This window comes from Natator depressus, chromosome 2, assembly GCF_965152275.1.
Source record: "Natator depressus isolate rNatDep1 chromosome 2, rNatDep2.hap1, whole genome shotgun sequence".
Lineage (NCBI taxonomy): Eukaryota > Metazoa > Chordata > Testudines > Cheloniidae > Natator > Natator depressus.
The window spans coordinates 85699007-85723929 of record NC_134235.1 but is presented as its reverse complement, the minus strand read 5'-3'; the positions used below and the strand labels follow the sequence as shown (position 1 = coordinate 85723929).

The following is a 24923-nucleotide window of genomic DNA, read 5'->3' as shown; positions in this document are numbered from 1 at the left end:
ATTTTAGTGGTGGCCATCAAATAGGGTCTCACTAAATATCCTAGTTATTTTCTGATCTATATTTTCCCAGCCATCTATGTACAGATGCACTATATCCTAATTTGAAAACAGTTGGCTTAACCAAAATGATAAATTTTTAATGGCTGTAGTAATTATGTATATTTACGAAGGGATACACTAATTTATTTTGTGGCGTGTGGGGAGTTTGCAGGTAGCAATATCAGGGCAATAAAACTGTTTAAGTTAGAAAAGCTTATTTCTCACTTAACTCTCATGGATGTAAAGTAAACCAAGCTATTCAATACTGCAACACCCTTTTCAGTTTGGCTTTTAAAATTAAAATATCAATACAGCTTGATAAAGAAAGTTTGTTTCTTTGTGGAACAAATTTAGTGGTTTAACAACTCTGGACATGAGAACAGTTGGGGCATTCCAAACCAGTGGTGTGAGGGTGATGGGGCATGTCCAAATAAGAAGAGGAAATACCAAACACTCTCCTGTTACAGCACCAGAAGTTAATGTCCATTGATGGCAGATCAATGGAAAGCTTTAGATAGATGCTATAATGGTGGCCAACACCAAAGAACCAATTAAAGTAAAAATGAGATCAAAAACAGTTCACCCAAAATGAAAAGTAGCCTTTTGCTTATCCTAAAGGAGTTACATGCAACAAAGTAAAATATTAAATACATGCACAGATATGCACTTTTTATATACACATAGAGAGAGGCAGCAATCCCTATATTTAGGCTGCCTTACACTTTTATTATAAAATTCTTCTGAACATTTTTGGAAGAGCTCTAGCACCTCCCTGGTTTTCCATAAGGACTTGAAATTTGGCAGGCAGAATAGCCTTGCAATCAGAGAGTTGCCTTTTCTGTCCTCATGAAAATTTGTTCAGATTTAAATGAGTTACACACTCTTAAAAACAGACATTTCCTGTCTGTTGATTACTTAGTACGGCTTGTTCCAGGACTGCAAGATATCTGACTTCAAAGCAGTCACGCTTTTGTGTTAAGAGAAGCTGTTACTACCCAGTATGGAATCTTGCACATTCTGGGGCTTAAACAGGCTTTTTAAAAAAATTAAATAGCAACTGGTTGAAGAAGCTCAAAGATTTGGAATTTCAGAGTTAGTTCCATCAAGATGATTCAGGAGGTAGAGAGCAGGTGAGGTGGTCAAAACTACATTACAGATATATTCTCACTGAGCCCTGCAATTTTTCACCTTGATCACGGAACCGTAGAAACATAGGGCTGGAAGAGACCACAAGAGGTAATCTAGTCCAGCCCCCTGCACTGAGGCACGATTAAGTATACCTAAGACCATCCCTGAGAGCTGTTTGTCTAACCTGTTCTTAAAAACCTCCAATGACAGGAATTCTACAACCTCCCTGGGTAACCTATTCCAGTGCTTAACTATTCTTATAGTTAAGGAAAAGCTTTCTAATTTCTAACCTAAATCTACCTTGCTGCAAACTAAGATGTTTACTTCTTGTCCTACCCTCAGCGGACATAGATAACAATTGATCATCTTCATTATAGCAATCTTTTACATATTTGAAGACTTATGTCCCCCTGAGCTTCTCTTCTCAAGACGAAACTTGCCCATTCTTTCAACCTTTCCTCACAGGTCATGTTTTCCAAATCTCTTATTTTTCTTGCTCTCCTCTGGACTCTCTCCAATTTCTCCACATCTTTTAAAGTGTGTGGCCCATAACTGGACACAATACTTCAGCTGAGATCTCACCAAATGTCAAGTCCCTCTCTGAAGCTTGGAGGTGCTACAGCTTTTCAAAGAAAAAGGTCACCAGAATTTTGTAACATAGGCAAAACAATGTATTTTTCCTGGCCTCATTCTCAAAAATTATTCAACTGTGGTGTTTTAAATTTTCCAGAAAAATACAGCTCAAAAGCGTCATGGCTGGTCCGTGGGTGGCCAGACCATAATAGTCATAGCCAGAATGTGCAGCCATGAGACAGGAGTCAAGAGCTGGCTGTGTCAGAATACCGGGAGGACAGAAGCAGATGACAAACTGGAGATCAGAGCCATGAGGTGAGAATGAGAATGAGGTCAGGTCAGGTCTACCACAGGTGCTGGAACTAGAGGTGCTGGGGGTGCTGCAGCACCCCTGGTTTGAAGTGGTTTCCATTATATACAGGGTTTACAGTTTGGTTCAACGGCTCTCAGCACTCCCACTATACAAATTGCTCCAGCATCCCTGGTCTACCAAGTGGTCAGAGGTAGGAGACAAACCGGAGGTTGGGATGCCAGGAGTGAAGCCATGTTGGGATGCCAGGAAATCAAGCCAGGGAAGCAGGAATGGTTAGACTGTCGCAGGAATGGGTAGCAGGAGCAGGAAGCAAAAGGCACACAGTCCAGAGCCCAGTGGAACCCAGTTATTCGATCAGCTTCCTGTTCCTGTCGGTGGTTTAAATAGGGCCAGTGGCCAGTCAGCTGCTATGGGATGCCACCAATAGGACCTTGGGGCAGAGTTATCATCAAGCTATAGGCTGCCAGTTGGAGGACTGGAGCATAGGTCCAGGTTCGTGACCCAGGGGTCATTACATCACCTTCTCCTCTAGGGGCACCCTCTGGGTGACATGGATCCAGGTTTCTCAGGGTAGTTCCTTTGGAAGGCCCAAACCAGGGCAGAAGTGTGAACGTTCTCACCGGGCTCCCAAGCATTCCTCTGGGCTTTAACCTTCCTAATCAATTAGGTACCATAATTTTCCTTGCTTGATCTTACAGTCAAGGACTTTGTGAACAATGTATTCCTCCTGACCTGTACTTGTAACAGTGGGGGTGGGCTCTATGGGGAAATGTGTTCTTAGTGTAGGTTTAGAAGTGAGACATGAAATATGGGGTGGACTCTATGGGATCGAAGGAGCTGGAGCTGTAAGGTGACCATGTTGTTTTGTAGCCAAATCAAGTACAGGCGAAGGAACTGGTAGTCTAGTTTCCGAAACTGTCTGACTACAGAGGTGTTCTGTTGAAAGCCATATTTTTTCCCTATGAAGAGGGAGATGGAGACCTGTTGTCCATGTGCCTTTTGTATTCCCCCTACACCTTGTCAAGGTGTCCCTTCACCTCCTCTTGGATATTATGGATGTGTTGTATTAGGTTTGAGGCAGAGAGGTTGGGGGAGGATGTGGGTAGTTGTGGGTGAAATCGGGGGTGGTACCCATAGTTGATAAACAAGGGGCTGTGGCCTGCAGATACATGGTCCACATTATTGTAAGAGAACTCTGCATAGAGTAACAGTGAAGACCAGTCATCCTGGTGATGACTGATGTAGCATCGTAAGTATTGTTCAAGGATCTCATTGATTTTTTCCCATTTAGCTGGTCAGTTGAGGATGGTAGACAGAGGACAGGTGTGCACAAATGCAGGGTCTCATGCCAGAAGCAGGCAGTAAATTGTGGCCCCCAGTCATAGGTGATGTGATCCAGGAGCCCATGAAGATAGATTACATTGTTTATTCAAAGCCAGGTGGTTTAATCCACGGAGGGTAAACCTGTTCAGGGAATGAAGTGAGACAGCTTACAAAACTGATCTACTACTGTGAGACTGGTCATGAAACCACCATGAAGTTCAATAAAATGGCCTCCCAGAGCAGAGATGGGGTGCCCAGAGGTTGGAAGAGACCACAAGGTTTTTGGCATGAGATCTTGGTGCAGGCCGAAACCTGGCAGGAAGCTACTGTGACAAAGTTCCTCCTCTGCCTTGGGGGGTTCTGCGCTTTCTGGCAGATTTGCTCACCTCAGAGGTTCACAGCAGCCCTCAGTTTGGCCCCTTTTGTTAGTGGCACAAACCTGCCATTCACTCAGTTAACCTCATCACTGGCCAGCATGGGGAAAAGGAGGAGAACAATCCCCGCAGTCTCTGCCGGCCCACCTAATGGGTCACGGGACAGGCCAGAGACCTTCCCCTCTGGTGGGACCCACAGTCCAGGTCAACTTCTCTTATATCAAATAGGGATAGGGGGAACCTGGGCCCCCCCTTTACTCCGGGTTCCAGCCCAGGGCCCTGTGGATTGCAGCTATCTACAGTGTCTCCTGTAACAGCTGTATGACAGCTACAACTCCCTGGGCTATTTCCCCATGGCCTCCTCCCAACACCTTCTTTACCCTCCCCACAGGACCCTCCTCCTGATGTCTGGTAATGCTTGTACTTCACAGTCCTCCAGCAGTACACCTTCTCACTCTCAGCTTCTTGCGCGCCTCTTGATCCCAGCTCCTCGCACACACACATCACTAACTGAAGTGAGGTCCTTTTTAAACCAGGTGCCCTGATTAGCCTGCCTGTCCTCATTGATTCTAGCAGCTTCTTAATTGGCTCCAGGTGTCCTAATGAGCCTGCCAGCCATAATTGATTCCAGCAACTTCCTGATTGTTCTGGAAAAGCCCATTATCTTACTCAGGGGAAAGGGACCAGAGGAATCTGGGGTTAATATATCTACCTTCTATCACTCTCCTGTAGCCATCTGGCCTGACCCTGTCACACTACAAAGATCTCGATCTTATAGAGATTGGTCCATCTATGGCTATTAGCCAGGATGGGCAGGAACGGTGTCCCTAGTTTCTGTTTGCCGGAAGCTGGGAATGGGTGATAGAGAATGGATCACTTGATGATTACCTGTTCTGTTCATTCCCTCTGAAGCACCTGACATTGGCCACTGTCAGAAGACAGGATACTGGGCTAGATGGACTTTTGGTTTGCCCCAGAATGGCCATTCTTATATTCTTATTATGGGGTACTGTGACAGGATCAGGCCAGATGGCTACAAAAGAGTGATTGAATATAGATACATTAGTTCCAGGTTAAGCAGGTCCCTTTTCCCTGGGTAAAACAACAGGGACTATTCCAGAACAGTCGGAACTTTCTAGAACTAATTTAGGACACCTGTAGCCAATTGGGAAGCTGCTAGAATTAATTAAGGCTAATCAGGACACCCAGTTTAAAAAAGGCTCTCACTCCAGTTAGTGAGGTGTGCGTAAGGAGCTGGGAATGAGAGGATGTGCTTCTGGAGGACTGAGGAGTACAAGCGTTAACAGACATCAGGAGGAAAGTCCTGTGGCGAGGACAATGAAGGTGTTGGGAGGAGGCCATGGGGAAGTAGCCCAGGGAATTGTAGCTGTCGCGCAGCTGTTCCAGAAGGCACTCTAGACAGCTGCAGTCCACAGGGCCCTGGGCTGGAACCCGGGGTAGAGGGTGGGCCCAGGTTCCCCCCAAACCTCCCAACTCCTGACCCAACACAGGAGCTTCCACCAGAGGGGAAGGTCTCTGAGCTGGTCCCCGACCCACATGGTGGATCAGCAGAAACTGCAGGGATTGTTCTTACTCCTTTTTTCCCCATGCTGGCCAGTGATGAGGTTTTCTGAGTGAATGGCAGATTTGAGCCACGAAAGTGGCCAAACTGAGGACTACTGTGAATCTCTGAGGCGAGAAAAATCCACCAATAAGCGCAGGACTCACCAAGGTAGAGGAGGAACTTTGTCACAGTACATTCAAATCCACCAGAAGAAATGGGACATCGATTGTTAGATTTTGTGTTGCCCTAAGTGTCCTGCCAAGGTGGAGTCAAGGCATGGTTGTAGACCTGCCAATCTTGCAAGTTCTAGGGAACACAGATGCAGTCCCTTATGAACATGACCCTTCCTGAGCGTTGTGTCGTTCTTAATTGATAATGGCCAATGCGCGTGGAACTCTGGAGACAAAGGCAAAATGGATGAGCACGAGCAGATCCTGGTGGCAAGTTGCACTAAGGAAATTATGGGAGTTTAGAATGCGGGCTGCCTCGAGCCTGGAGCCTCATCTTTGGGACAAGGTGTCAGCCTTTCCATTTCGAGTTTCAGCACAGTAGGTCAAGGTAAAGTTGAACTGGGAGAAGACTAGGGCCCAACAAAGCTGTTTTTGATTTAGGGCCTTGGCCCTGCACAGGTACTCCAAGTTCTTATGATTGGTAAGCGCTTGGATTGAATTGAGGGCCCCTTCCAAGTAGTGTCACCACTTTTGGAAGGGGTCTTAATTAACAGGCGCTTCTTGTCCAAGATCTCACAGTTTTGACCAGCAGGGGGTAAGCATCCTTCCGTAGTAGTCAATAGGGTGCAGCATTAGCTTGCGTCCATGCCTTTGGAAGAGGATTATCCTATTTGCCATACTAGAGGCGTCGGCTTCTACAACAAAAGCTTGCGTTATGTCTGGGGGAGCCAATATTGGAGTGGAGAAGGCAAGTTTCAACTCCTCAAATGCATCCTAGGCCTTGAGCACTCAATGGAACTTGGTGTTTTTCCAAAATAGGGCAGCAAGGGGCTTGGCTTGTTTCAAAAAAATTGAAATGAACCTCCGGTAGAAGTTTGCAAAGCCTAAAAACTGTTGTAGGACACACACATTGTGGTGGCATATCCACTCGCAGACAGCCTGAACCTTGCATGGATCCATCTTGATTCTTTCCAGGGACAGGATGAAACCCAGGAACTCAGTTGAGGTCTGATCAAATGTGTACTTCTCAAATTTAGTGTAGAGATCATGTTGTTATAGTCTCTCCAGAACTGTGTGGACGTGAGTGGCATTTTGGTCCAGATAGATAATATATTGATCTTCTCAGACTAAGTATACCACCAAGAACTGGTCCAGTAGGTCTTGTAACACATCGTTAATTAAGTGTTGGATCCTCTCTGGGGCATTAGTCAGTCCAAATGGCATTACTAAATATTCAGCATGGCCATAAGGCTCCAAGAAGTTGTCCCTTTCAGACACAAAAGTAATTCTAAGCTCCCCAGATATCCAGTTTTGTGAATATGTGAGCAGCCCCGACACGGCCCAACAACTCTGGGATCAAGTGTAGCAGGTAATGGTTCTAGACTGTTATCCGATTTAGGCTCAGAAATCAACACAGAGGCAGAGGCTGACATCTCTCTTTGTAGTTAATAAACTGGTATGCAAAATTTTAGCTCAAAATGTTAACATTTGGCAAAGTTATAAGCAACTGAAGACAGGGTCTTATACTGGAAAGTGTCAGGCAGTGCTACCAGCTCTCCTTATAAGAGAGACAGGGAGAGAGAAAAACAGGCACAGGCAGGCAGGCATATAAAGAGAATATAAACACTTAGATATACTTAAGCATTCACAATTTCACAACTGTTGACACCCTTGATGACCGGTCTTTAATAATTTCTTAAATCTTGCCCTGGTCTCAAAATGATTTTGCCCTCAGTTTTGGAACACACTCTTTCTTCTAAAGATCCAAAACACATTCAATTCTATTCAAGGTGCTAAATCTTCCATTTGACAAAATGCAGAAATAAGAGCTACCGATGGTACAGATGGCTTCCCTTCTATGCCCTTACTTAAAAACCCAGCAGATCTCCTTCTAACCAGTCTGACACCTAGGTTTATCTTGTTTGAACTCAATAAGCAGTTTGTATTCTAATAATCTGATGCCCTTCTCAGAAAGGTTCATTCTGTTCTCCTAAATTTAATATATGTTGGATCTGACCACTATTAGAAAAGCTCAACCCACGGACCATATGTAGAAGACTAATTTACTTTACGAAATACACTTAATCAATTCCACCCCACTCTTTTCCTTTCTGTTCAGTGTTTGATTACTTTTATGTCACCTATTAGAAAAGAGCTGCTGTTTTCTACAATAAGCAGGTGATCTGACAAGACCAATTTCATGGCTCACATTAGACAAAGATAAAGTGACATTTCAATCCAATTCCCTGACAAACATATGAGGATATTGTGTAGTCTGAACACACAAAATGACAAGTCACTGACTCAGTTCAGTCTTTTCCATCAGAATAAACAGTTAGGTAAATTGAAAAGTTTCCTTTTAGGATTCATTTAAATGAAGCCATCTATACTTTTATTCATTTTCATATAAAAGACAGACAAGATGTACAAACAACAGTCTTTGTCTTTTCTTCTTGATGTGTGGAGACCTGATACATTATTTAATGGCAAACTTTTTGTTCACTAACCAGGTAATATTCATATTTACCATAATAATAATGTACATCAATAACGTACAATTGGGGGTTAATTGCAGCTCTTTAATGGCTTTTCCCCCCATATACTAAAGGCTATATATTACATCCATCTCTGCTCAGATGCACAAGTTTAGGGTAAGGATGCAAGGAGCTTTTCTATCCCTGCACATGGGCCAGGCACAATTAGGGTTGCCAACGCTCCCTGTTTCACCGGGAGTCTCCCAGAATCAGGCCCTACCTCTCAGAGGCTATTGAAGCCAAACCATAGGTTTTAGGTACTGAAAGTCCGGGGGCGCAGCAGGGCTAAAGCAGGCTCCCTGCCTGCCCTGGCCCTGTGCTGCTCCCGAAAGCGGCTGGCACATCCCTGCAGCCCCTGGGGTGGGGGCAAGGGACAGGCATCTCCACGCGTTGCCCCCGCCACCAGCGCTGACTCAGCAGCTCCCATTGGCTGGGAACTGTGGCCAATGGGAGCTGTGGGGGTGGCGCTTGCGGGCGTAGGTGGCTTACAGAGCCCCCTGTTTCCCCCAGGGGCCACAGGGACATGCCAGCTGCTTCTGGGAGCGGTGCAGGGCCAGGACAGGCAGGAAGCCTGCTTTAGCCCCACTGCGCCACCTCCCGGGAGCCACTGAGGTAAGCACCTCTTGTCTGAACCCTGCACCCCAAGCCCCGTCCTGCACCCAAGCCCCTAACCCAGCCCGGTGACAGTGAGTGAGCATGGGGGAGAGCGAGCAATGGAGGGAGAGGGGATGTAGTGAGTGGGGCGGGGCCTGGGAGAAGGGGCAGGGCAAGGGTTTTGGATTTGTGAGATTAGACAGTTAGCAACCCTAGGCACAAACCCAGTTCTTGTGCTCCCAGCCCAAAGGAGTTAGTCGTCTTTCCATTAACTCCCCCACTCTGGGGGCACTAGGGCCTGGGTGGTGCCTTCCTCCCACCACATGGCCTGGGGAAAAAACTGTGTAGAGGAGCCAGACTCCAGATGGTAGAGGCAGAAACAGCCAAAACAGGGACCCTTGGAAACTCAGAGAGCTTTCTACAATGTTGCCTGGATTTTCTCTGCCCTGTGCTCATTGGCTGTTTGCACCAACCCTCACCCTCCTTCTCCCTCACCATCTGTTCACCTAAGTGAACATTCCTTACATGCTCCTCTTATCCTCTTTTCCCCTGCCCTGTCCCCCCTTCCTACCTTCCCTTTTCTTTCCATTCACAGCTGATCACTTCCTCCTCCTCATTCCCCCTTCACTGAGCTTCTGTGGCATTGTACTCTCATGACTTCCTCTTACCTTACTGACCCAGCTTTCAGCATTTCTTTCAGGGCTCATTCTCCAGCCCCTCCCTCTCTTTGTTGGAGTCCTACATATTTCCATTCTAGGCCACATCCTCTTCTTACTCTACTCACTTCCCCCGTGGGCTCATTCAATCCCACATGTCTATGCTGACTCCCACCTCTTCTGCTGTATTCTTTCCTTTTCTCCATCTGTCCATTCTAACTACCTAGATATGTTTTATACCGCACCCACCAACACAATATCTTACAAGTGCCCTGTTTATCCACGGGCTACACTTACAGCAGCCTCCTTACCTCAGGCTGTCTTTCCCCTTTCCAGTTTATCTTCCTGCATTGGGAGCATGGTCCACACCTAGGGTATCTGTACTTCAACTACTGTCATTATACTCTTCTCTGAGCTCTCCACATCCTCCCGTCCACTCCTCTCTGATCCATGAAAAAACATGCTCTTCTCCCATGTCCTCTCCTCTCATAGTCCAGCTGACCAATTCCTCAACCAACTTCTCCTTTCCATCTGGCCTAAATTCAAACTCCTGGTCCTCATCTTCAGCATCTGATCTCATTCTAAACTCCCTATCTCATTCTCTGCCTCATCTTTTCTCCTAACTGATTCTTTGGCCTTTTTTTTGGTTACAATCCTTCTTTCATACAACCCCATGCATTTAGACTCTATCTACCATACTATCTGATCACGTGCCTTCTTTCTGGCCTTCCAATCCCTCCTTAAAACTAGGTTTCAGAGTAGCAGCCGTGTTAGTCTGTATCTGCAAAAAAGAAAAGGAATACTTGTGGCACCTTAGAGATTAACAAATTTATTTGAGCATAAGCTTTCATGAGCTACAGCTCACTTCATCGGATGCATTCAGTGGAAAATACAGTGGGGAGATTTATATACACTAGAAACCTGGAAATCCTGGAAGCCCCATCATCTCAGGCATTGGCACCCTGACAGCAGGATTGTCTGGCTATGTAGACTCCCTCCTCAGGCCCTACGCTACCAGCACTCCCAGCTATCTTCAAGACACCACTGACTTCCTGAGGAAACTACAATCCATCGGTGATCTTCCTGAAAACACCATCCTGGCCACTATGGATGCAGAAGCCCTCTACACCAACATTCCACACAAAGATGGACTACAAGCCATCAAGAACACTATCCCTGATAATGTCACAGCAGGCCTGGTGGCTGAACTTTGTGACTTTGTCCTCACCCATAACTATTTCACATTTGGGGACAATGTATACCTTCAAATCAGCGGCACTGCTACGGGTACCCGCATGGCCCCACAGTATGCCAACATTTTTATGGCTGACTTAGAACAACGCTTCCTCAGCTCTCCTTCCCTAATGCCCCTACTCTACTTGCGCTACATTGATGACATCTTCATCATCTGGACCCATGGAAAAGAAGCCCCTGAGGAATTCCACCATGATTTCAACAATTTCCATCCCACCATCAACCTCAGCCTGGACCAGTCCACACAAGAGATCCACTTCCTGGACACGACAGTGCTAATAAGCCATGGTCACATCACCACCACCCTATACCGGAAACCTACTGACCGCTATGCCTACCTACCTGCCTCCAGCTTTCATCCAGACCACACCACACGATCCATTGTCTACAGCCAAGCTCTACGATACAACCGCATTTGCTCCAACCCCTCAGACAGAGACAAACTCCTATAAGATCTCTATCAAGCACATCAAGCGTTCTTACAACTACAATACCCACCTGCTGAAATGAAGGAACAGATTGACAGAGCCAGAAGAGTACCCAGAAGTTACCTACTACAGGACGGGCCCAACAAAGAAAATAACAACGCCACGAGCCATCACCTTCAGCCCCCAACTAAACCCACCTCTCCAATGCATCATCAAGGATCTACAACCTATCCTGAAGGACGACTCATCATTCCCACAGATCTTGGGAGCCAGGCCAGTCCTTGCTTACAGACAGCCCCCTCAACCTGAGGCAAATACTCACCAGCAACCACACACCACACAACAGAACCACTAACCCAGGAACCTATCCTTGCAACAAAGCCCATTGCCAACTGTGTCCACATATCTATTCAGGGGACACCATCATAGGGCCTCATCACATCAGCCACACTATCAGAGGCTCGTTCACCTGCACATCTACCAATGTGATATATGCCATCATGTGCCAGCAATGCCCCTCTGCCATGTACATTGGTCAAAGTGGACAGTCTCTACATAAAAGAATAAATGGACACAAATCAGACATCAAGAATTATAACATTCAAAAACCAGTCGGAGAACACTTCAATCTCTCTGGTCACTCGATTACAGACCTAAAGGTCGCAATTCTTCAACAAAAAAACTTCAAAAACAGACTCCAGCAAGAGACTGCTGAATTGGAATTAATTTGCAAACTGGATACAATTAATTTAGGCTTGAATAAAGATTGGGAGCGGATGCTTCATTACACAAAGTAAAACTATTTCCCCAGGTTTATTCCCCACCCCACCCCTGCTGTTCCTCAGACGTTCTTGTCAACTGCTGAAAATGGCCCACCTTGATTATCACTGCAAAAGGTTCTCCTTCTCCTCCTCCTCCCCCCCCCCCCGGCTCTCCTGCCGGTAATAGCTCACCTTACCTGATCACTCTCGTTACAGTGTGTATGATAACACCCATTGTTTCATGTTCTCTGTGTATATAAATCTCCCCACTGTATTTTCCACTGATGCATCCGATGAAGTGAGCTGTAGCTCACGAAAGCTTATGCTCAAATACATTTGTTAGTCTCAAAGGTGCCACAAGTACTCCTTTTCTTTTTCCTTAAAACTAGTGTCTTCTGCATAGACTTTCTATGCTGATTTCAGAAACATGGTCTCTTGAGTGTTCTTGAGAATGTTTTCCCAGGTCTGATGTGTTGTGCCACATATTGTATTTCTCTAAATATTACAAGTTTTTCAGGTGAGGGAGTGTGTCTTTGAATAAGTTCTGTAAAGTACCATATATGTTTAGAGCAGTACACAAATAAATAGCTACAGAGCTATGCATATTTTCTCCATAACTAACTAGTGGATCCATTCAGAAGAAGTGTTAACCTGTTGCTTAAGGCAACAAAGAGCCAAAGAGCCCTGATCACAGATTAAGGGAGCAGAGTTTATCAAAATTAAATTCCCTTCCCCTACTACTCCCTGTTCTGGACATATCTTCTTCTTTCAGATCAGCTGCAACACTGGGGCCACACAGCTCATGTGAGTTATGATACTGACTCAAAAAGAAGAGCAAGATGGGCCCTCTCTAGCTTAGCGGATGCTATTTTTTAAAAATCTGCTATTGTGATCGGGGTTCCTTTCCCCTCACCAGTTCTGATCCCAACTGCTGGGGGATTTGGTGTGGGGACACTCTCTATGTCCCCATTCACCCGCCAAATAAGATTTTAGTTTCTTTGGAGGCAAAAGGAAAGAAAGACGATAAGTCAGTCTTCAGTCCCAGGCCCTCTTCTTGTCTGCTAAGTATCGAGCTGTCAGCCAGAGAGATGTAACACATTTAGGTGGAGTGGAGCTTTATAAAACATATCAGTTAATGGCATATCAGTCATACAAGAACTGACCCCACCCCATTTTAGCTGTTGGGTTCCTGTTCACTATCTATAGCATTTGGCCTCATCTGTGACTACTCCCTTTAGAAAGTGGGAGTCATGAACAGATTAGGTGGCCATTGTTATGGGTAAGTACTCTTCAGACTCAGGATCAACCTCCATGTTAGAGTACCTCGCAGAGCTTCCAAGAACCAGCTGCTATAGAATCTTTATTTCTCTGAAAAGATCCCAAATATATTCTCTCAAAAACCGGATATAAAAAGAAGCAAGCAAAGTGTAATTTAAATAGAATGCAATATAGTTGTATCAACACTGTTTTCTATGATGCAGCTGGTCAACTTTGTATACATTCATTTTACATTTTGAACTTTTTCTGACGTTTTTAAAACCTCCCATATGCTGAATATTTATATTTTAAGAGTTTTCCTTTATTTTTTCATACCTCACACTAAATACATTTTTAGGATGCAGCCTCCACATAGGAACATTCATTCCATTTCAGAAGAATCATCTAAATGTACATTTAAAAATACATATATTTTTAAATAATGCTTTTCGTACACAAGCAGTAGTAGTATTTAATAAATAACCCTTCAGGATGGCATCTCCCACCAGTCTTTAAGAGCAGGACAGAATCTTGAGATTTACATAAAAATGGTCTGATTCACAGGTCTTTTTTACTGAGCCTCTCATTGACTTTAATGGGCAATGGGTGACATACTTAAATTGCAATTGCATGCTCTTATTTCATACACCAAACATGTACATATTATAAATAAATACATATGATATTCTGAAATACCTTTGACTATCAGTTCTGCATAGCTTGATACTCCAGCTCCTCCTTCTGTGCGAATCATGCAGCGGTAATTGCCAGCATCTCGCTTTGTAGCGTTCACCACATTAAAAAAAGCTACAAATCGGCGATCATTAGACACCTTTATGTCCTTCAAAGGTGCATCCCTTACATAAACGCCCTAGAGTAAGAAACAAAAGTAAAAATGTTGTTTTAAAATAAAAACATTTATTGAAAAACAACTTTATTTCTCCAACTCTCTCAAAAGAGGGGGAAAAAGCAGAGGTCACAAAATGTTAAATTTAAAGACATTTCTAACATATAACATTTCTGTTCTATTCCAATTAGGGTTAAAACAACAGCAGTAGGCAATCATTCACCTGGAACAACTGGCAAGGCTACTCGTCTGTACTCTTTATAGATGAACAAGTACACAGATTTAAGAGCAATAGCACTTATTTGCTTGGTTTATTTGTATTCAAGATATTAAAGAATTTTTTTAAAGCGATGTGCAAATCAATATGCCCTAAATCTCTTTCCTCCTTTCCCCAGACCTGCTGATAAGCACATGGATCTTCCCCAGCCTGCATGTAAGGGAAACAGCTTCTCTCATGGCACTGTCCTTGCCTAGAGCCACTATTTGATTTGGGGATCCATACAACTGGGATGAAAGAAGGTACATGCATTACATATCATTACATGTATCCGGGATAGTTTAAACTTTAGATAACACTTAGTCCTGCCACTGCAGGATACTTGACTAGATGACCTCTCAAAGTCCCTTTCAGTCCTATGATTCTATGATTATCCTCACTGTAAACTAGCAAGAAATCGTCAAGAAAGTTAATACAGGCTCAGGCTACATTACTCGAGCTTGTCATGAATTTTTCAACAAAACATTTTTTGCCAGAAAATACTTATTCGTCAAAACCGAAACTTTTTTCTGAAATGTGTCAGTTTCAACATAACTGTCATCGGAAAGATGGAAAGGCTTTCCAGGTCCAGGTTGGAACTTCTGGTCAAAACCAAAGAGAGACAGAGATCCCTTGCAGATTAGCGAATAGCCTTGTGGTTAGGTTATTCACATGGACTGTAGGAGACGCTAGTTCAAACCTCTGCTCCAAATCAGGAAGAGGAAGGACTTGACCTGCAATACCCACTTCTCATGTGAGTGCTCTAACACTATTGGTTATGGGGGGGAAGGGCCCCAGAGGAATCTGCCTGTCATACTGTTTGAGAAAATTGTCAAAAGCATTCAGTGTCCCAATCTGGAATGAAAACAAATGTTGAAACCTCAACATTTTCTGCAAAATGGAATTCTTGTTTTCTGCCCAGCACTATTTATTCCCCATACTACGTGCTCCTTTGAACCGTGGAGCATCCCACTTACCACCAAATCTCCAGTGATCCTGTCAGAACTGGAGTCTCAAGACTGACGCAGAGGCACAGAGCCTCATAATGAATCTCTCGGGCTTCAGGGGGACCTGCAGTTTCTGAGAACTGAACCCTTTCTTATTCTGAATTTTCACAGGATTGCAAGGAAACATAATTCCCCTAGCAGAAGAATTCACAGAAAACCCAGAGGAATCTTGTAGTGTTTTAGGCCCTCGGTGCCATTTTTTCTGCAGAGGGGCATGCAGCAGCCTATACCATTTAACTGTATTTGTTGTTTTTGTTATGTTCCTGTGACTTTATTTAAGAACACAGAGCAGGCTACAAAACTGTATGAACTATCTAAGACAGCTAGCCCTCTCTGTTTTCTATCCTAGGAATTTGTAGTTTATGTTGCAAAATTTAAGACCCAGTAAGGAAATGCTGAGCTCAGTTTGTTAATTATCACGTTTAGTTGTCAACATATTAAAAAAAGAAAGGAGTACTTGTGCCATCTTAGAGACCAACAAATTCATTTGAGCATAAGCTTTCGTGAGCTACAGCTCACTTCATCGGATGCATTCAGTGGAAAATACAGTGGGGAGATTTTATATACACAGAGAACATGAAACAATGGGTGTTACCATAAGGCTGTAACAAGAGTGATCAGGAAAGGTGAGCTATTACCAGCAGGAGAGCAGGGCTGGAAGGAACCTTTTGTAGTGATAATCAAGGTGGGCCATTTCCAGCAGTTGACAAGAACATATGAGGAACAGTGGGGGGGGGGGGGAATAAACAAGGGGAAATAGTTTTACTTTGTGTAATGACACATCCACTCCCAGTTTTTATTCAAGCCTAAGTTAATTGTATCCAGTTTGCAAATTAATTCCAATTCAGCAGTCTCTCGTTGGAGTCTGTTTTTGAAGTTTTTTTTGTTGAAGAATTGCCACTTTTAGGTCTGTAATCGAGTGACCAAAGAGATTGAAGTGTTTTCCGACTGGTTTTTGAATGTTATTAAGAATTTATATATACATATATGTTAATATAATATATGTAGCTCACGAAAGCTTATGCTCAAATAAATTTGTTAGTCTCTAAGGTGCCACAAGTACTCCTTTTCTTTTTGCGGATACAGACTAACACGGCTGCTACTCTGAAACATATTGAAAGTAACCTTAAAATACTGTTAATAGCCATTGAAAGCTGCAAATAATGGTCACATTAAATTGGTTATTGTACATAATTCATGAAGCCAGAGCCAATGTTAATCACAGTATTAATGCCAATGTAGCAGGATATTACACAGAAAATAATGATTTGCATTATTTTAATGAGTACAGTAATATAATGTCATTTCTCTTTTAAATGTAAATTTGTGGTGACAGCATTGTAATTTAAAATTTTAGAACTATGTACAATTCCCAAAGTGGAAAACTGAGAGAGCCATTGTTTAAAAATTATTTATCCCCGTATCTGAGCACGACTTGAGGCAATTACCAGCTCCTTAAAATTCCCAGAAATCTTTTTCCCTGCCAGAGTGACATCACAATTACTATAAGCAAAGCTCAGAAAGAACCATTTCAAGCCAAACCATTATTTTCACTCCATTTGCTTATGGTAGTTGTGATGTCATTCTGGCAGAAAGACTAGGAAGTTAGCAGATAAGTTTAATTAGAAATTTAGGGAATTAATAACGTTTAAAGTGCAGTACTAATTTCATTTTTAACACAAGTCAGTCAGTGATTTAGGCCTAATTATCAGAGTTGCTGAGCAATCAGAGTTGCCACTGATTTCAAGTAGAGTTCTGTGTATCCAGCACCTACATCTTCTTCCTTTCTAACCGCCTAAAAAATGTGAAAAATATAATTTAGACACAAGACAGACAGGCACAAAAAAAAAAAAAACAGGCTGGAAGACTCATCTTGTGGACTGCTTTGGGACTCTTTAAGAGTAGGCAAGCGTTGTGAGTAAAGCAGATAATGGGCTTAGACTCATGGTCCTGACCAGCCAGAAGTTTATTGGATTGTCTCAATTACAACAGAACTGCAGAACTACTGAAGTATATTGAAAATTATTTCTAGCTAACATGATGGTATTTCTTCATGGCATAATGAGATGAACAGTTTGTTTTGCAGGAGAAACAGAAAAAGGATGGCAATTTTAGCCTCTGGGAGGAGAAAATACATTTTACTCACTCACTGACTTTAGATGCTAGGAGCAGAGAAGAAACAGATGGCTAGATTACCCTGTCCTTGCAACAGTGAAGCGGGGGAAGGGCCATAAGAAACTCCCAACCACTGGCCTTTTGCCCTCATGGAAAATCAAGTCACATTCATATTCCCTGTACTTGGCAGCGCTCAGGTCCTAATCCCTCCTATTGCAAGGGCACAAGTCACTCCAAAGGGAGGTCAGGAGAGATGGCGCTATGACTTTATATAACCTTCACATCCATTTGCACAGCTAGAAGAGAGGAGAGGAGAGAGGAGAGAAGGCTAGACCAGGCAAAAGTGTGGTTTATACTGCGTAGTCTCCCCTTTCTCCCAGGACTGGGAAAGGATTGTCCCTTGACAGGTCCCCTTGGAGATCTTCCTGGGGTTGTGCCACTCCATTCCTCCTGCAATACAGACTAGATCGTAATATACACGAAGGGCATGTCTATACTGCACAAAAAGATGTGTTGTTAATGCAGGTTAAAACAGCCGTGAAAACATGGCAACTCATCTTTTAACTTAGTTAGCAGCTTGAGCTTGGGTTAACAGCTACAAATAGCACCGTGGATGTTGCAGTACTGGCAGTGGCTCAGGTTGGCGTCTTGACTCCAAGCCCACCCAACCGCCCTTAGGTCTGATCTGGAGTGGCTAGCCCGAGCTGCCATCCATACCACACTGTCCACGCTGCTATTTTTAGGACACTAAGTCAAGTGGAGCTAGCACAAGTCTATCTGAACTAGGAATCACATTGCTCAACTGCAGTGTAGACATACCCATAGAGGCTTTAACTCAAGCTGCTCACATGAGTGCTAAATCGAGTTGCTGTGTCTTCACTGTCATTTTAATCCAAATTAGCTAACACAAGTTAGCTAACCTGAGTTAACAACTGTCATAAATATAAAGGGAAGGGTAAACACCTTTAAAATCCCTCCTGGCCAGAGGAAAAACCCTTTCACCTGTAAAGGGTTAAGAAGCTAGGATAAGCTCGCTGGCACCTGACCAACATGACCAATGAGGAGACAAGATACTTTCAAAAGCTGGGGGGGGGGAGAAACAAACCCTCTCTCTCTGTCTGGGTGATGCTTTTGCCGGGGACAGAACAGGAATGGAGTCTTAGAACTTAGTTAGTAATCTAGCTAGATATGCGTTAGATTCTGATTCCTTTAAATGGCTGAGAAAATAAGCTGTGCTGAATGGAATGTAGATTCCTGTTTTTGTGTCTTTTTGTAACTTAAGGTTTTGCCTAGAGGGATTCTCTATGTTTTGAATCTAATTACCCTGTAAGGTATTTACCATCCTGATTTTACAGAGGTGATTCTTTTTACTTTTTCTTCTATTAAAATTCTTCTTTTAAGAAACTGAATGCTTTTTCATTGTTCTTAAGATCCGAGGGTTTGGGTCTGTGTTCACCTATGCAAATTGGTGAGGATTTTTATCAAATCTTCCCCAGGAAGAGGGGTGTAAGATTTGGGAGGATTTTGGGGGGGAAAGACGTTTCCAAACGGGCTCTTTCCAAATTATATCCCTGTTAGACGTTTGGTGATGCCAGCGATAAGTCCAAGGGCAAAAGGTAAAATAGTTTGTACCTTGGGGAAGTTTTAACCTAAACTGGTAAAAGTAAGCTTAGGAGGTTTTCATGCAGGTCCCCACATCTGTTCCCTAGAGTTCAGAGTGGGGAAGGAACCTTGACAACAACACATACCTTTTGTTTGTCTGTTTTGTGGTTCAGACATACCCAAAGTAAAATATGGGAAGTTCAAGAAGAAAATTGTCTTACATCTGGTTCTAAAGGGCACATTTCATATCCCTTTCTGTGGATATGTAAAATGAGAAACTAAAATGATTTATGCATTTGAGAGACTAACTGCAGAGTTTATTATAACTTATAACCTATTGTTCCACTGGGATCCTGCCATCCTTTAAGCCTCTGGTGGGTTCTCATACACAAGCTCATCTGCCTGATTTCTAATATCCCACTTCCTGCCCCAAAAAAGGGAAAATGGTTTGATCACGTGTGGGAAGTTTTAGCCCTAAGGTACACATCAGCTATTCTTATATCAATAACTTTGACTGAAACTAGAGGCGCATGGAGCACATTTCATGAGTGCAATCTATTCCATTCTCTTGCTCAAATAAACACTATACGTGAAACTCATCGAACAGAGCACACCTTTGCTTCAGATGATTCTTCACATTTTCAGCTCCCGCAAGAATACAGAGTTCAGCAAATAGGTTGTTACTGGTTGCTCTAAAATTCACAAATGACTTCCAGAACAAGACTTATTTATTGCTAACTTTACTGAAGAACATTAAGACAGTTATTGACTATTGTTAAAAGGATATTAATAAACATTAACCTTAACTGGTTTTTTTTTAAACTTTTTTTTCCTATTGAAAGAGCTCTAGTTCTAAGTCACCAGTTTAGTGAGACTGGCAGAACTCAAACAGTGATGAAATAAATCATTAACATGAGATTCCATTGTAGATCTCAGAAAACCCCCCAGCACTTTTTCATTTTCATCCTTTTAGAAAAATCATCAAAATATCAAAGGAAATTTAGTGTCAGTGAATGGTGTTAGATTGATGTCCCAGGGAACACCATTCCCGTTATCCAAAGAAAAAGTACAGTACAGAGATAGTAATCTCCCCTATGCCTCCCAACCCTTGACCTAAAGAGGCAACAGCCAATGGAAAAGAGGGTTATTCTGTGTAATGCAGCATGAACAGAGAGGATTGGTAAGGAATGAAAGTATATGATGAGTTAAATACTTATCAGACCACAGTATTAAAAAAAAAGAAAAGAAAAGAGCCCTCCTTCAGCAACAGCTAAATGGATAGGCATAGTTCAGTATTTCTGTACACGGTATAAAGAAGAGTTAGATTAATGATGGACAGTGCTAACCATTTCACTGTACCTAACATTCTTCTCTTTTAGCACAGCTATGCTGTATCATTACTGGTAAATGAAGATAGCATGAAGTTCTTATTACAACAGACATCTTCATAATCCTGTGGGGGACCTTCAGGCATTTTGCCTATTACTATAGCCAAAAAGCAGTCACTGTAACAACCAAAAATGGAGGAAAAGGTCCAAATGTGTGATCAGAGTTTCTTTATATGGCTTAAACACATTTTGTTTCAAGGTTTCACTACAGCAGAACTGAAACAAGTTTCTCAGTCCACTGAGAAAATTGTATGGAGAAACAGACTCATCCGTTTATATGTAGACTCTTTTCCAGGTTTTATTAACATTAAAAATGTGGGTTAAAAGTTCAAGTTGTAATGATGCAATACATTTTTTTTAAGTTTCTTGTTTTCATTTGCAGAATTTACTTGGGGGGGGCAGGGGAGAAAAGGAGTTTTATCTGAGAGTGGATAATTTTATATAGTAGCTTATTTCTCAAAGGAGCTAAAAATCAAAAATACGTTTTACTTCATTGACACTTTCATGTGCATTTTGCTTTGCATTGCTTCACTCAAGATTTACATTAATTGTGAAACAACGATGCTCACACAGAGGTGCATGAACACAAGAGGCTCCTTTTTTACTGTACTGTCCATGGCCAGGTCAGGGCCCCTATTTCGTTTCTCTTCCTTTTTGTTTAAATGTGAGCCACATTCTAGCCATTGCACAAAATCATCACCAAACTGTACAGGTAACACAGTGGTCACTCACACAGGGAAATTTAACCCTAATTTTGAAACCTGAAGAAAAGGCGGAGGAATCAGATTTCTTTTTTCCAGATATAATGCTAAACACAGGCCCAGTATGGCACACTTGCATACTACATTATTTCAGTTTTAACAGCCAAAATCTATTTCATTGTATGATGATACAATGGGATCCCAAGACTATTTGAAATACTCTAGTTACAATTAACAAATAAAGTATACAATATATTTCCCTACTGAAAACACAGCAGACTTTTTTTTTTTTTTTGGTTATTTACAAAAATATTCCATTCAGTACAGTTCAGAAAAAAACAAATAAACTAAATGCTCTGGTGGGGTTCTTGAGGTCCCCAAATGTTACTTTTTTAAACCAATGACAGAATGTACCTGCGCCCACGCCATACACACTATTGTAATAATCTCTGTACAAAGCAGATTTTATAAAGGTATCATTTGAAAACTCATAATTTGCTGGTCAATATTGTCCTCAAAATATGTGTGGCAACACTGAAGTGATAAGATTCCACTGTATGGTGTTATTAACACATGTTCCAAACTGAGGTTGGCAAACAGCTTGGAGGGCGTCTAGTTTTTCACCGGAACACCCAGTTCAAAAGGGATTCTGGCGGCTCCTGTCAGCACCGCCGACCGGGCTGTTAAAGGTCCATTCAGCAGTGTTGCGGCACTAAGGCAGGCTAGTCCCTACCTGTCCTGGCTGGCACTGCGCTGTGCCACAGAAGCAGCCAGCAGGTCCGGGCCCTAGAGAAGGGGGCCACAGGGCTCCACACACTTCCCCCGCCCCAAGTACTGGCTCCACGCTCCCATGGGAGCTGGGGGGGAGCAGTGCCTGAGGGCAAGAGCAGCACATGGAGTCTCCTGCCTCACCCCCAGACCTGCTAGCTGCTTCTGGGATGCAGCGCGGTGCCAGCCAGCCATTTAGCCCCTGCCACATTCAAACTCCCTGTCCCAGCCTGGAACCCCCTCCCACATCCTGAACCCCTCATTTCTGGCCCCACCCTGGGGCCTGAACCCCCAGTTAGAGCCCTCACCCCCTCCTGTACCTCAACCCCCTGCCCCAGCCCAGTGAAAGTGAGTGAGGGTGGGGAAGAGCAAGCCACTGAGGGAGGCGGACTGTAATGAGTGGGGGGTGGGGCCTCGGGAAAGGGGTGGGGCTAGAGCGTTCGGTTTTGTGCGACTAGGAAGTTGGCAACCCAACAAACAGCTCTGTCCTAAACAAAGGAATATGTGCTCTGCTTAATTTGCATTTAAGCAGTAAACAGAGTCATCAAGCAGGAAGGGGAAACAAAGGAAGCTCAAACATGAGGAAAAAGAAGCAGGAAATATTCTTACCCACAGACTTTTTGTCTCCTGCATCTCAGTGGGAAATGTTTTTCAAGTGGGGGACTGACACTGTAAAAAGGAGGGACAAACACCCCAAGGCACACCCCCACCATCCCTGCCCATCGATTCTCTGCACCTGAAGCAACAGAGGAAACCTTCATTGGATTCTGAGAGGAGTCGTCCTGACGTAGAGAGTTTGGTCAGTAAGACTGCTGAGAAACTTTGCTTGAATCTGATATAGTTTGTTAAGGCAGGCACCAAGAGCATTTTACCTTTATTTTCTTGCAACCATTTCTCACTTTTATGCCTCATTACTTATACTCACTTAGAATCTCTCTTTGTAGTTAATAAACTTATTTTATTCTTTTATCTAAACCAGTGTGTTTAAATTGGAGTTTGGGAAACTCTGTTTATGATAGCAAGTTGTGCACACATTATTTCTATTAAAGAAATAACAGCATTTATATAAACTTGTATTGTTCAGGAGAGGGCTGGGCAGTACAGGACATACGTTTCTGAGGGAAAATCTAAGACTGGGAGTGTTTTGGGGTCACACTGCAGCTTAACGAAGGCTGGTAAGAGCCAAGGTGTGGCTGGCTGGTTGCTGTACATACAGAGACATAGCTGGCATGCTGGAGGCTGTTTGTGAGCAGTCCAGGCTTCAAGCTACAACAGGAAAGCATTGTAAAGGGCACCCCAGGTTAAAGGGCAGGAGTGACACAGCTACTCATTAGTCTGGATTGTACCCTGGTATGTCACAAACCCCACAAATAAACACAACCAGATCACTTAGGTTAAACCACTTTGGTCATCAGAGAATAGCTTTATTCCCATCCTGTTAAAATAAATGCCTTTATTTAAATGGCAAAACATTTTTTGCATGGAACCCTAATCTGAATCTTTTTAGCATCTCTCAGAAAATTATGACAAAATCTGCAGTTTGCTAATCCCATTTTGATAAAACTGTATACAATTTACATTTTACAATGTTACACTAAGGTAATGGATTGAGTTTCAATAGGTTGTTATAACAGGTTGCCTCAACAACTTTGTGTTGTCTAAAATTTTCACACACAACCTCCTGCAGCATCAGCCAGATAAATATATTTCTTTTCATCTCACTTGGTAGCTCAGTAGTGCCATGTGGGAGATCCAGGTTCTATTACAGGTCAAGGATTCCAGTCCTCTATGCCACTGAGTTTGGGAGAACGGTGGGACAGGATGCTCATCCCCTGAAAAGGGGAAGATGGCCCAGTATCACTGAGTACTAATCCCTTTGGGCAATGAAAGACAAGTTCTGACTGGCTCCAAAGGGAGATGAGTCTACCCCTTTTAGGCTAGAAGGATTCTGATAACACAATACTTCAGAGAGGAGGGGATGCAAAAGTGGCGAAAATTACATTCCACTGTACTTTCTCCATTGCCACCCTTACTTCTGCACTGCTGTTGGCGGGATGCTGCCTTCAGAGCTGGGTGCCCGGCCAACAGACACTGCTCTCCAGCCGCCCAGCTCCGAAGGCAATGCAGAAGTAAAGGTGGCAACATTGCAGCCCCCCTAAAATAATCTTGTGACCCCTCTGCAACTCCCTTTTGGGTCAGGAATCCCAATTTGAGAAATGCTGGTCTCCCCCTGTGAAACATGTATAGTATAGGGCAGTGGTTCTCAAACTTTTTTTTTCCACGCACCACTTGCAAATTGCTGACGGTCTCAGCAGACCACTTAATGATCTTTCCAAATGTTGTTTGTACTGTTAGCTAGCTATTGTAAAGTGCTTTGGATAAAAGTACTATATACAAAAAAACCCTTAATTAACTTTTTTTGTTCTACAAATAGAAGCACACAACTCATATTTTAATATCAGTAGTCTTCCTTTCTAATGTGAAGGATGTGCCCTCCCTCCCCCGGCCACGGCAGCCCCCGAGCTGGGGCTGGGAAGGAAGGCCGTCTCGTCCCAGCAGCTGCAGCTCTGGAGCTGGGGAAAGTCACTTTTCTCTGGCTGCTGCGGCCCTGCAAGTCCCAAATTCTCCCCACCCCCTCTTCTCACTCCACTACCCCTTCCCACGTATCTCCTATTTCCCCCAAGGCCACCACCTCACTTTACATGTGCATCTTCTCCAGGCACCTAATTAGTGGAGACATGCCTGCACGGCTCCACTAACTAGGTGGGTGGCCCTTCATTCTCTCGTGTGCAGCCAGCCAGGCGTGCACCTTAGACGAAAGTATCCGAGGACCATCTGAATGGAGCTCGCAGACCACTGGTGGTCCGCAGACCACAGTTTTAGAACCTCTGGTATAGGGAAAGGCACACAAAAGACCAGATTTCACAGTCCGTGACTCGTTTTTCATGGCTGTGAATTTGATCGGGCCCTACTCAGAACCAAGGTCTTAGGACCCTAATGGGGGAGGAGGGGTGGATCAGAGCCAGAGTCCCACTGAGACTTGGGTCCAAGCCCTGTCATTTTGCAGTGTGGACACAGCTCAAGCTGCAGACCCAAGTCAGAAGGTCTGCATAGTGCAGAATGGAATATGCCAGGAGAGCCAAGTCCAGCAATTGTAAACCCAGGTTTACAATACAGTGTGGATGCTCAAGTATGGGCTTAGAAACTCCAAACCCAGGTTTACAATGCAGTGTAGACATACCCCGGATGACTAAGTTTTAACTGGTGAGTC

At 43.6% G+C, this 24923-nt stretch overlaps 1 protein-coding gene across 11 annotated transcripts in view; it reads right to left on the bottom strand.

The window, feature by feature from the left end:
• The window catches only part of PTPRM (protein tyrosine phosphatase receptor type M), a 720827-nt gene that overhangs the window by 384391 nt on the left and 311513 nt on the right, over positions 1-24923 (bottom strand). For all 11 annotated transcript variants that reach the window (XM_074944607.1, XM_074944608.1, XM_074944612.1 and 8 more), the window contains exon 6: positions 13665-13839. In XM_074944607.1, coding sequence (XP_074800708.1) covers positions 13665-13839 — 175 coding nt within the window. The remainder of the gene's footprint in view (positions 1-13664; positions 13840-24923) is intronic.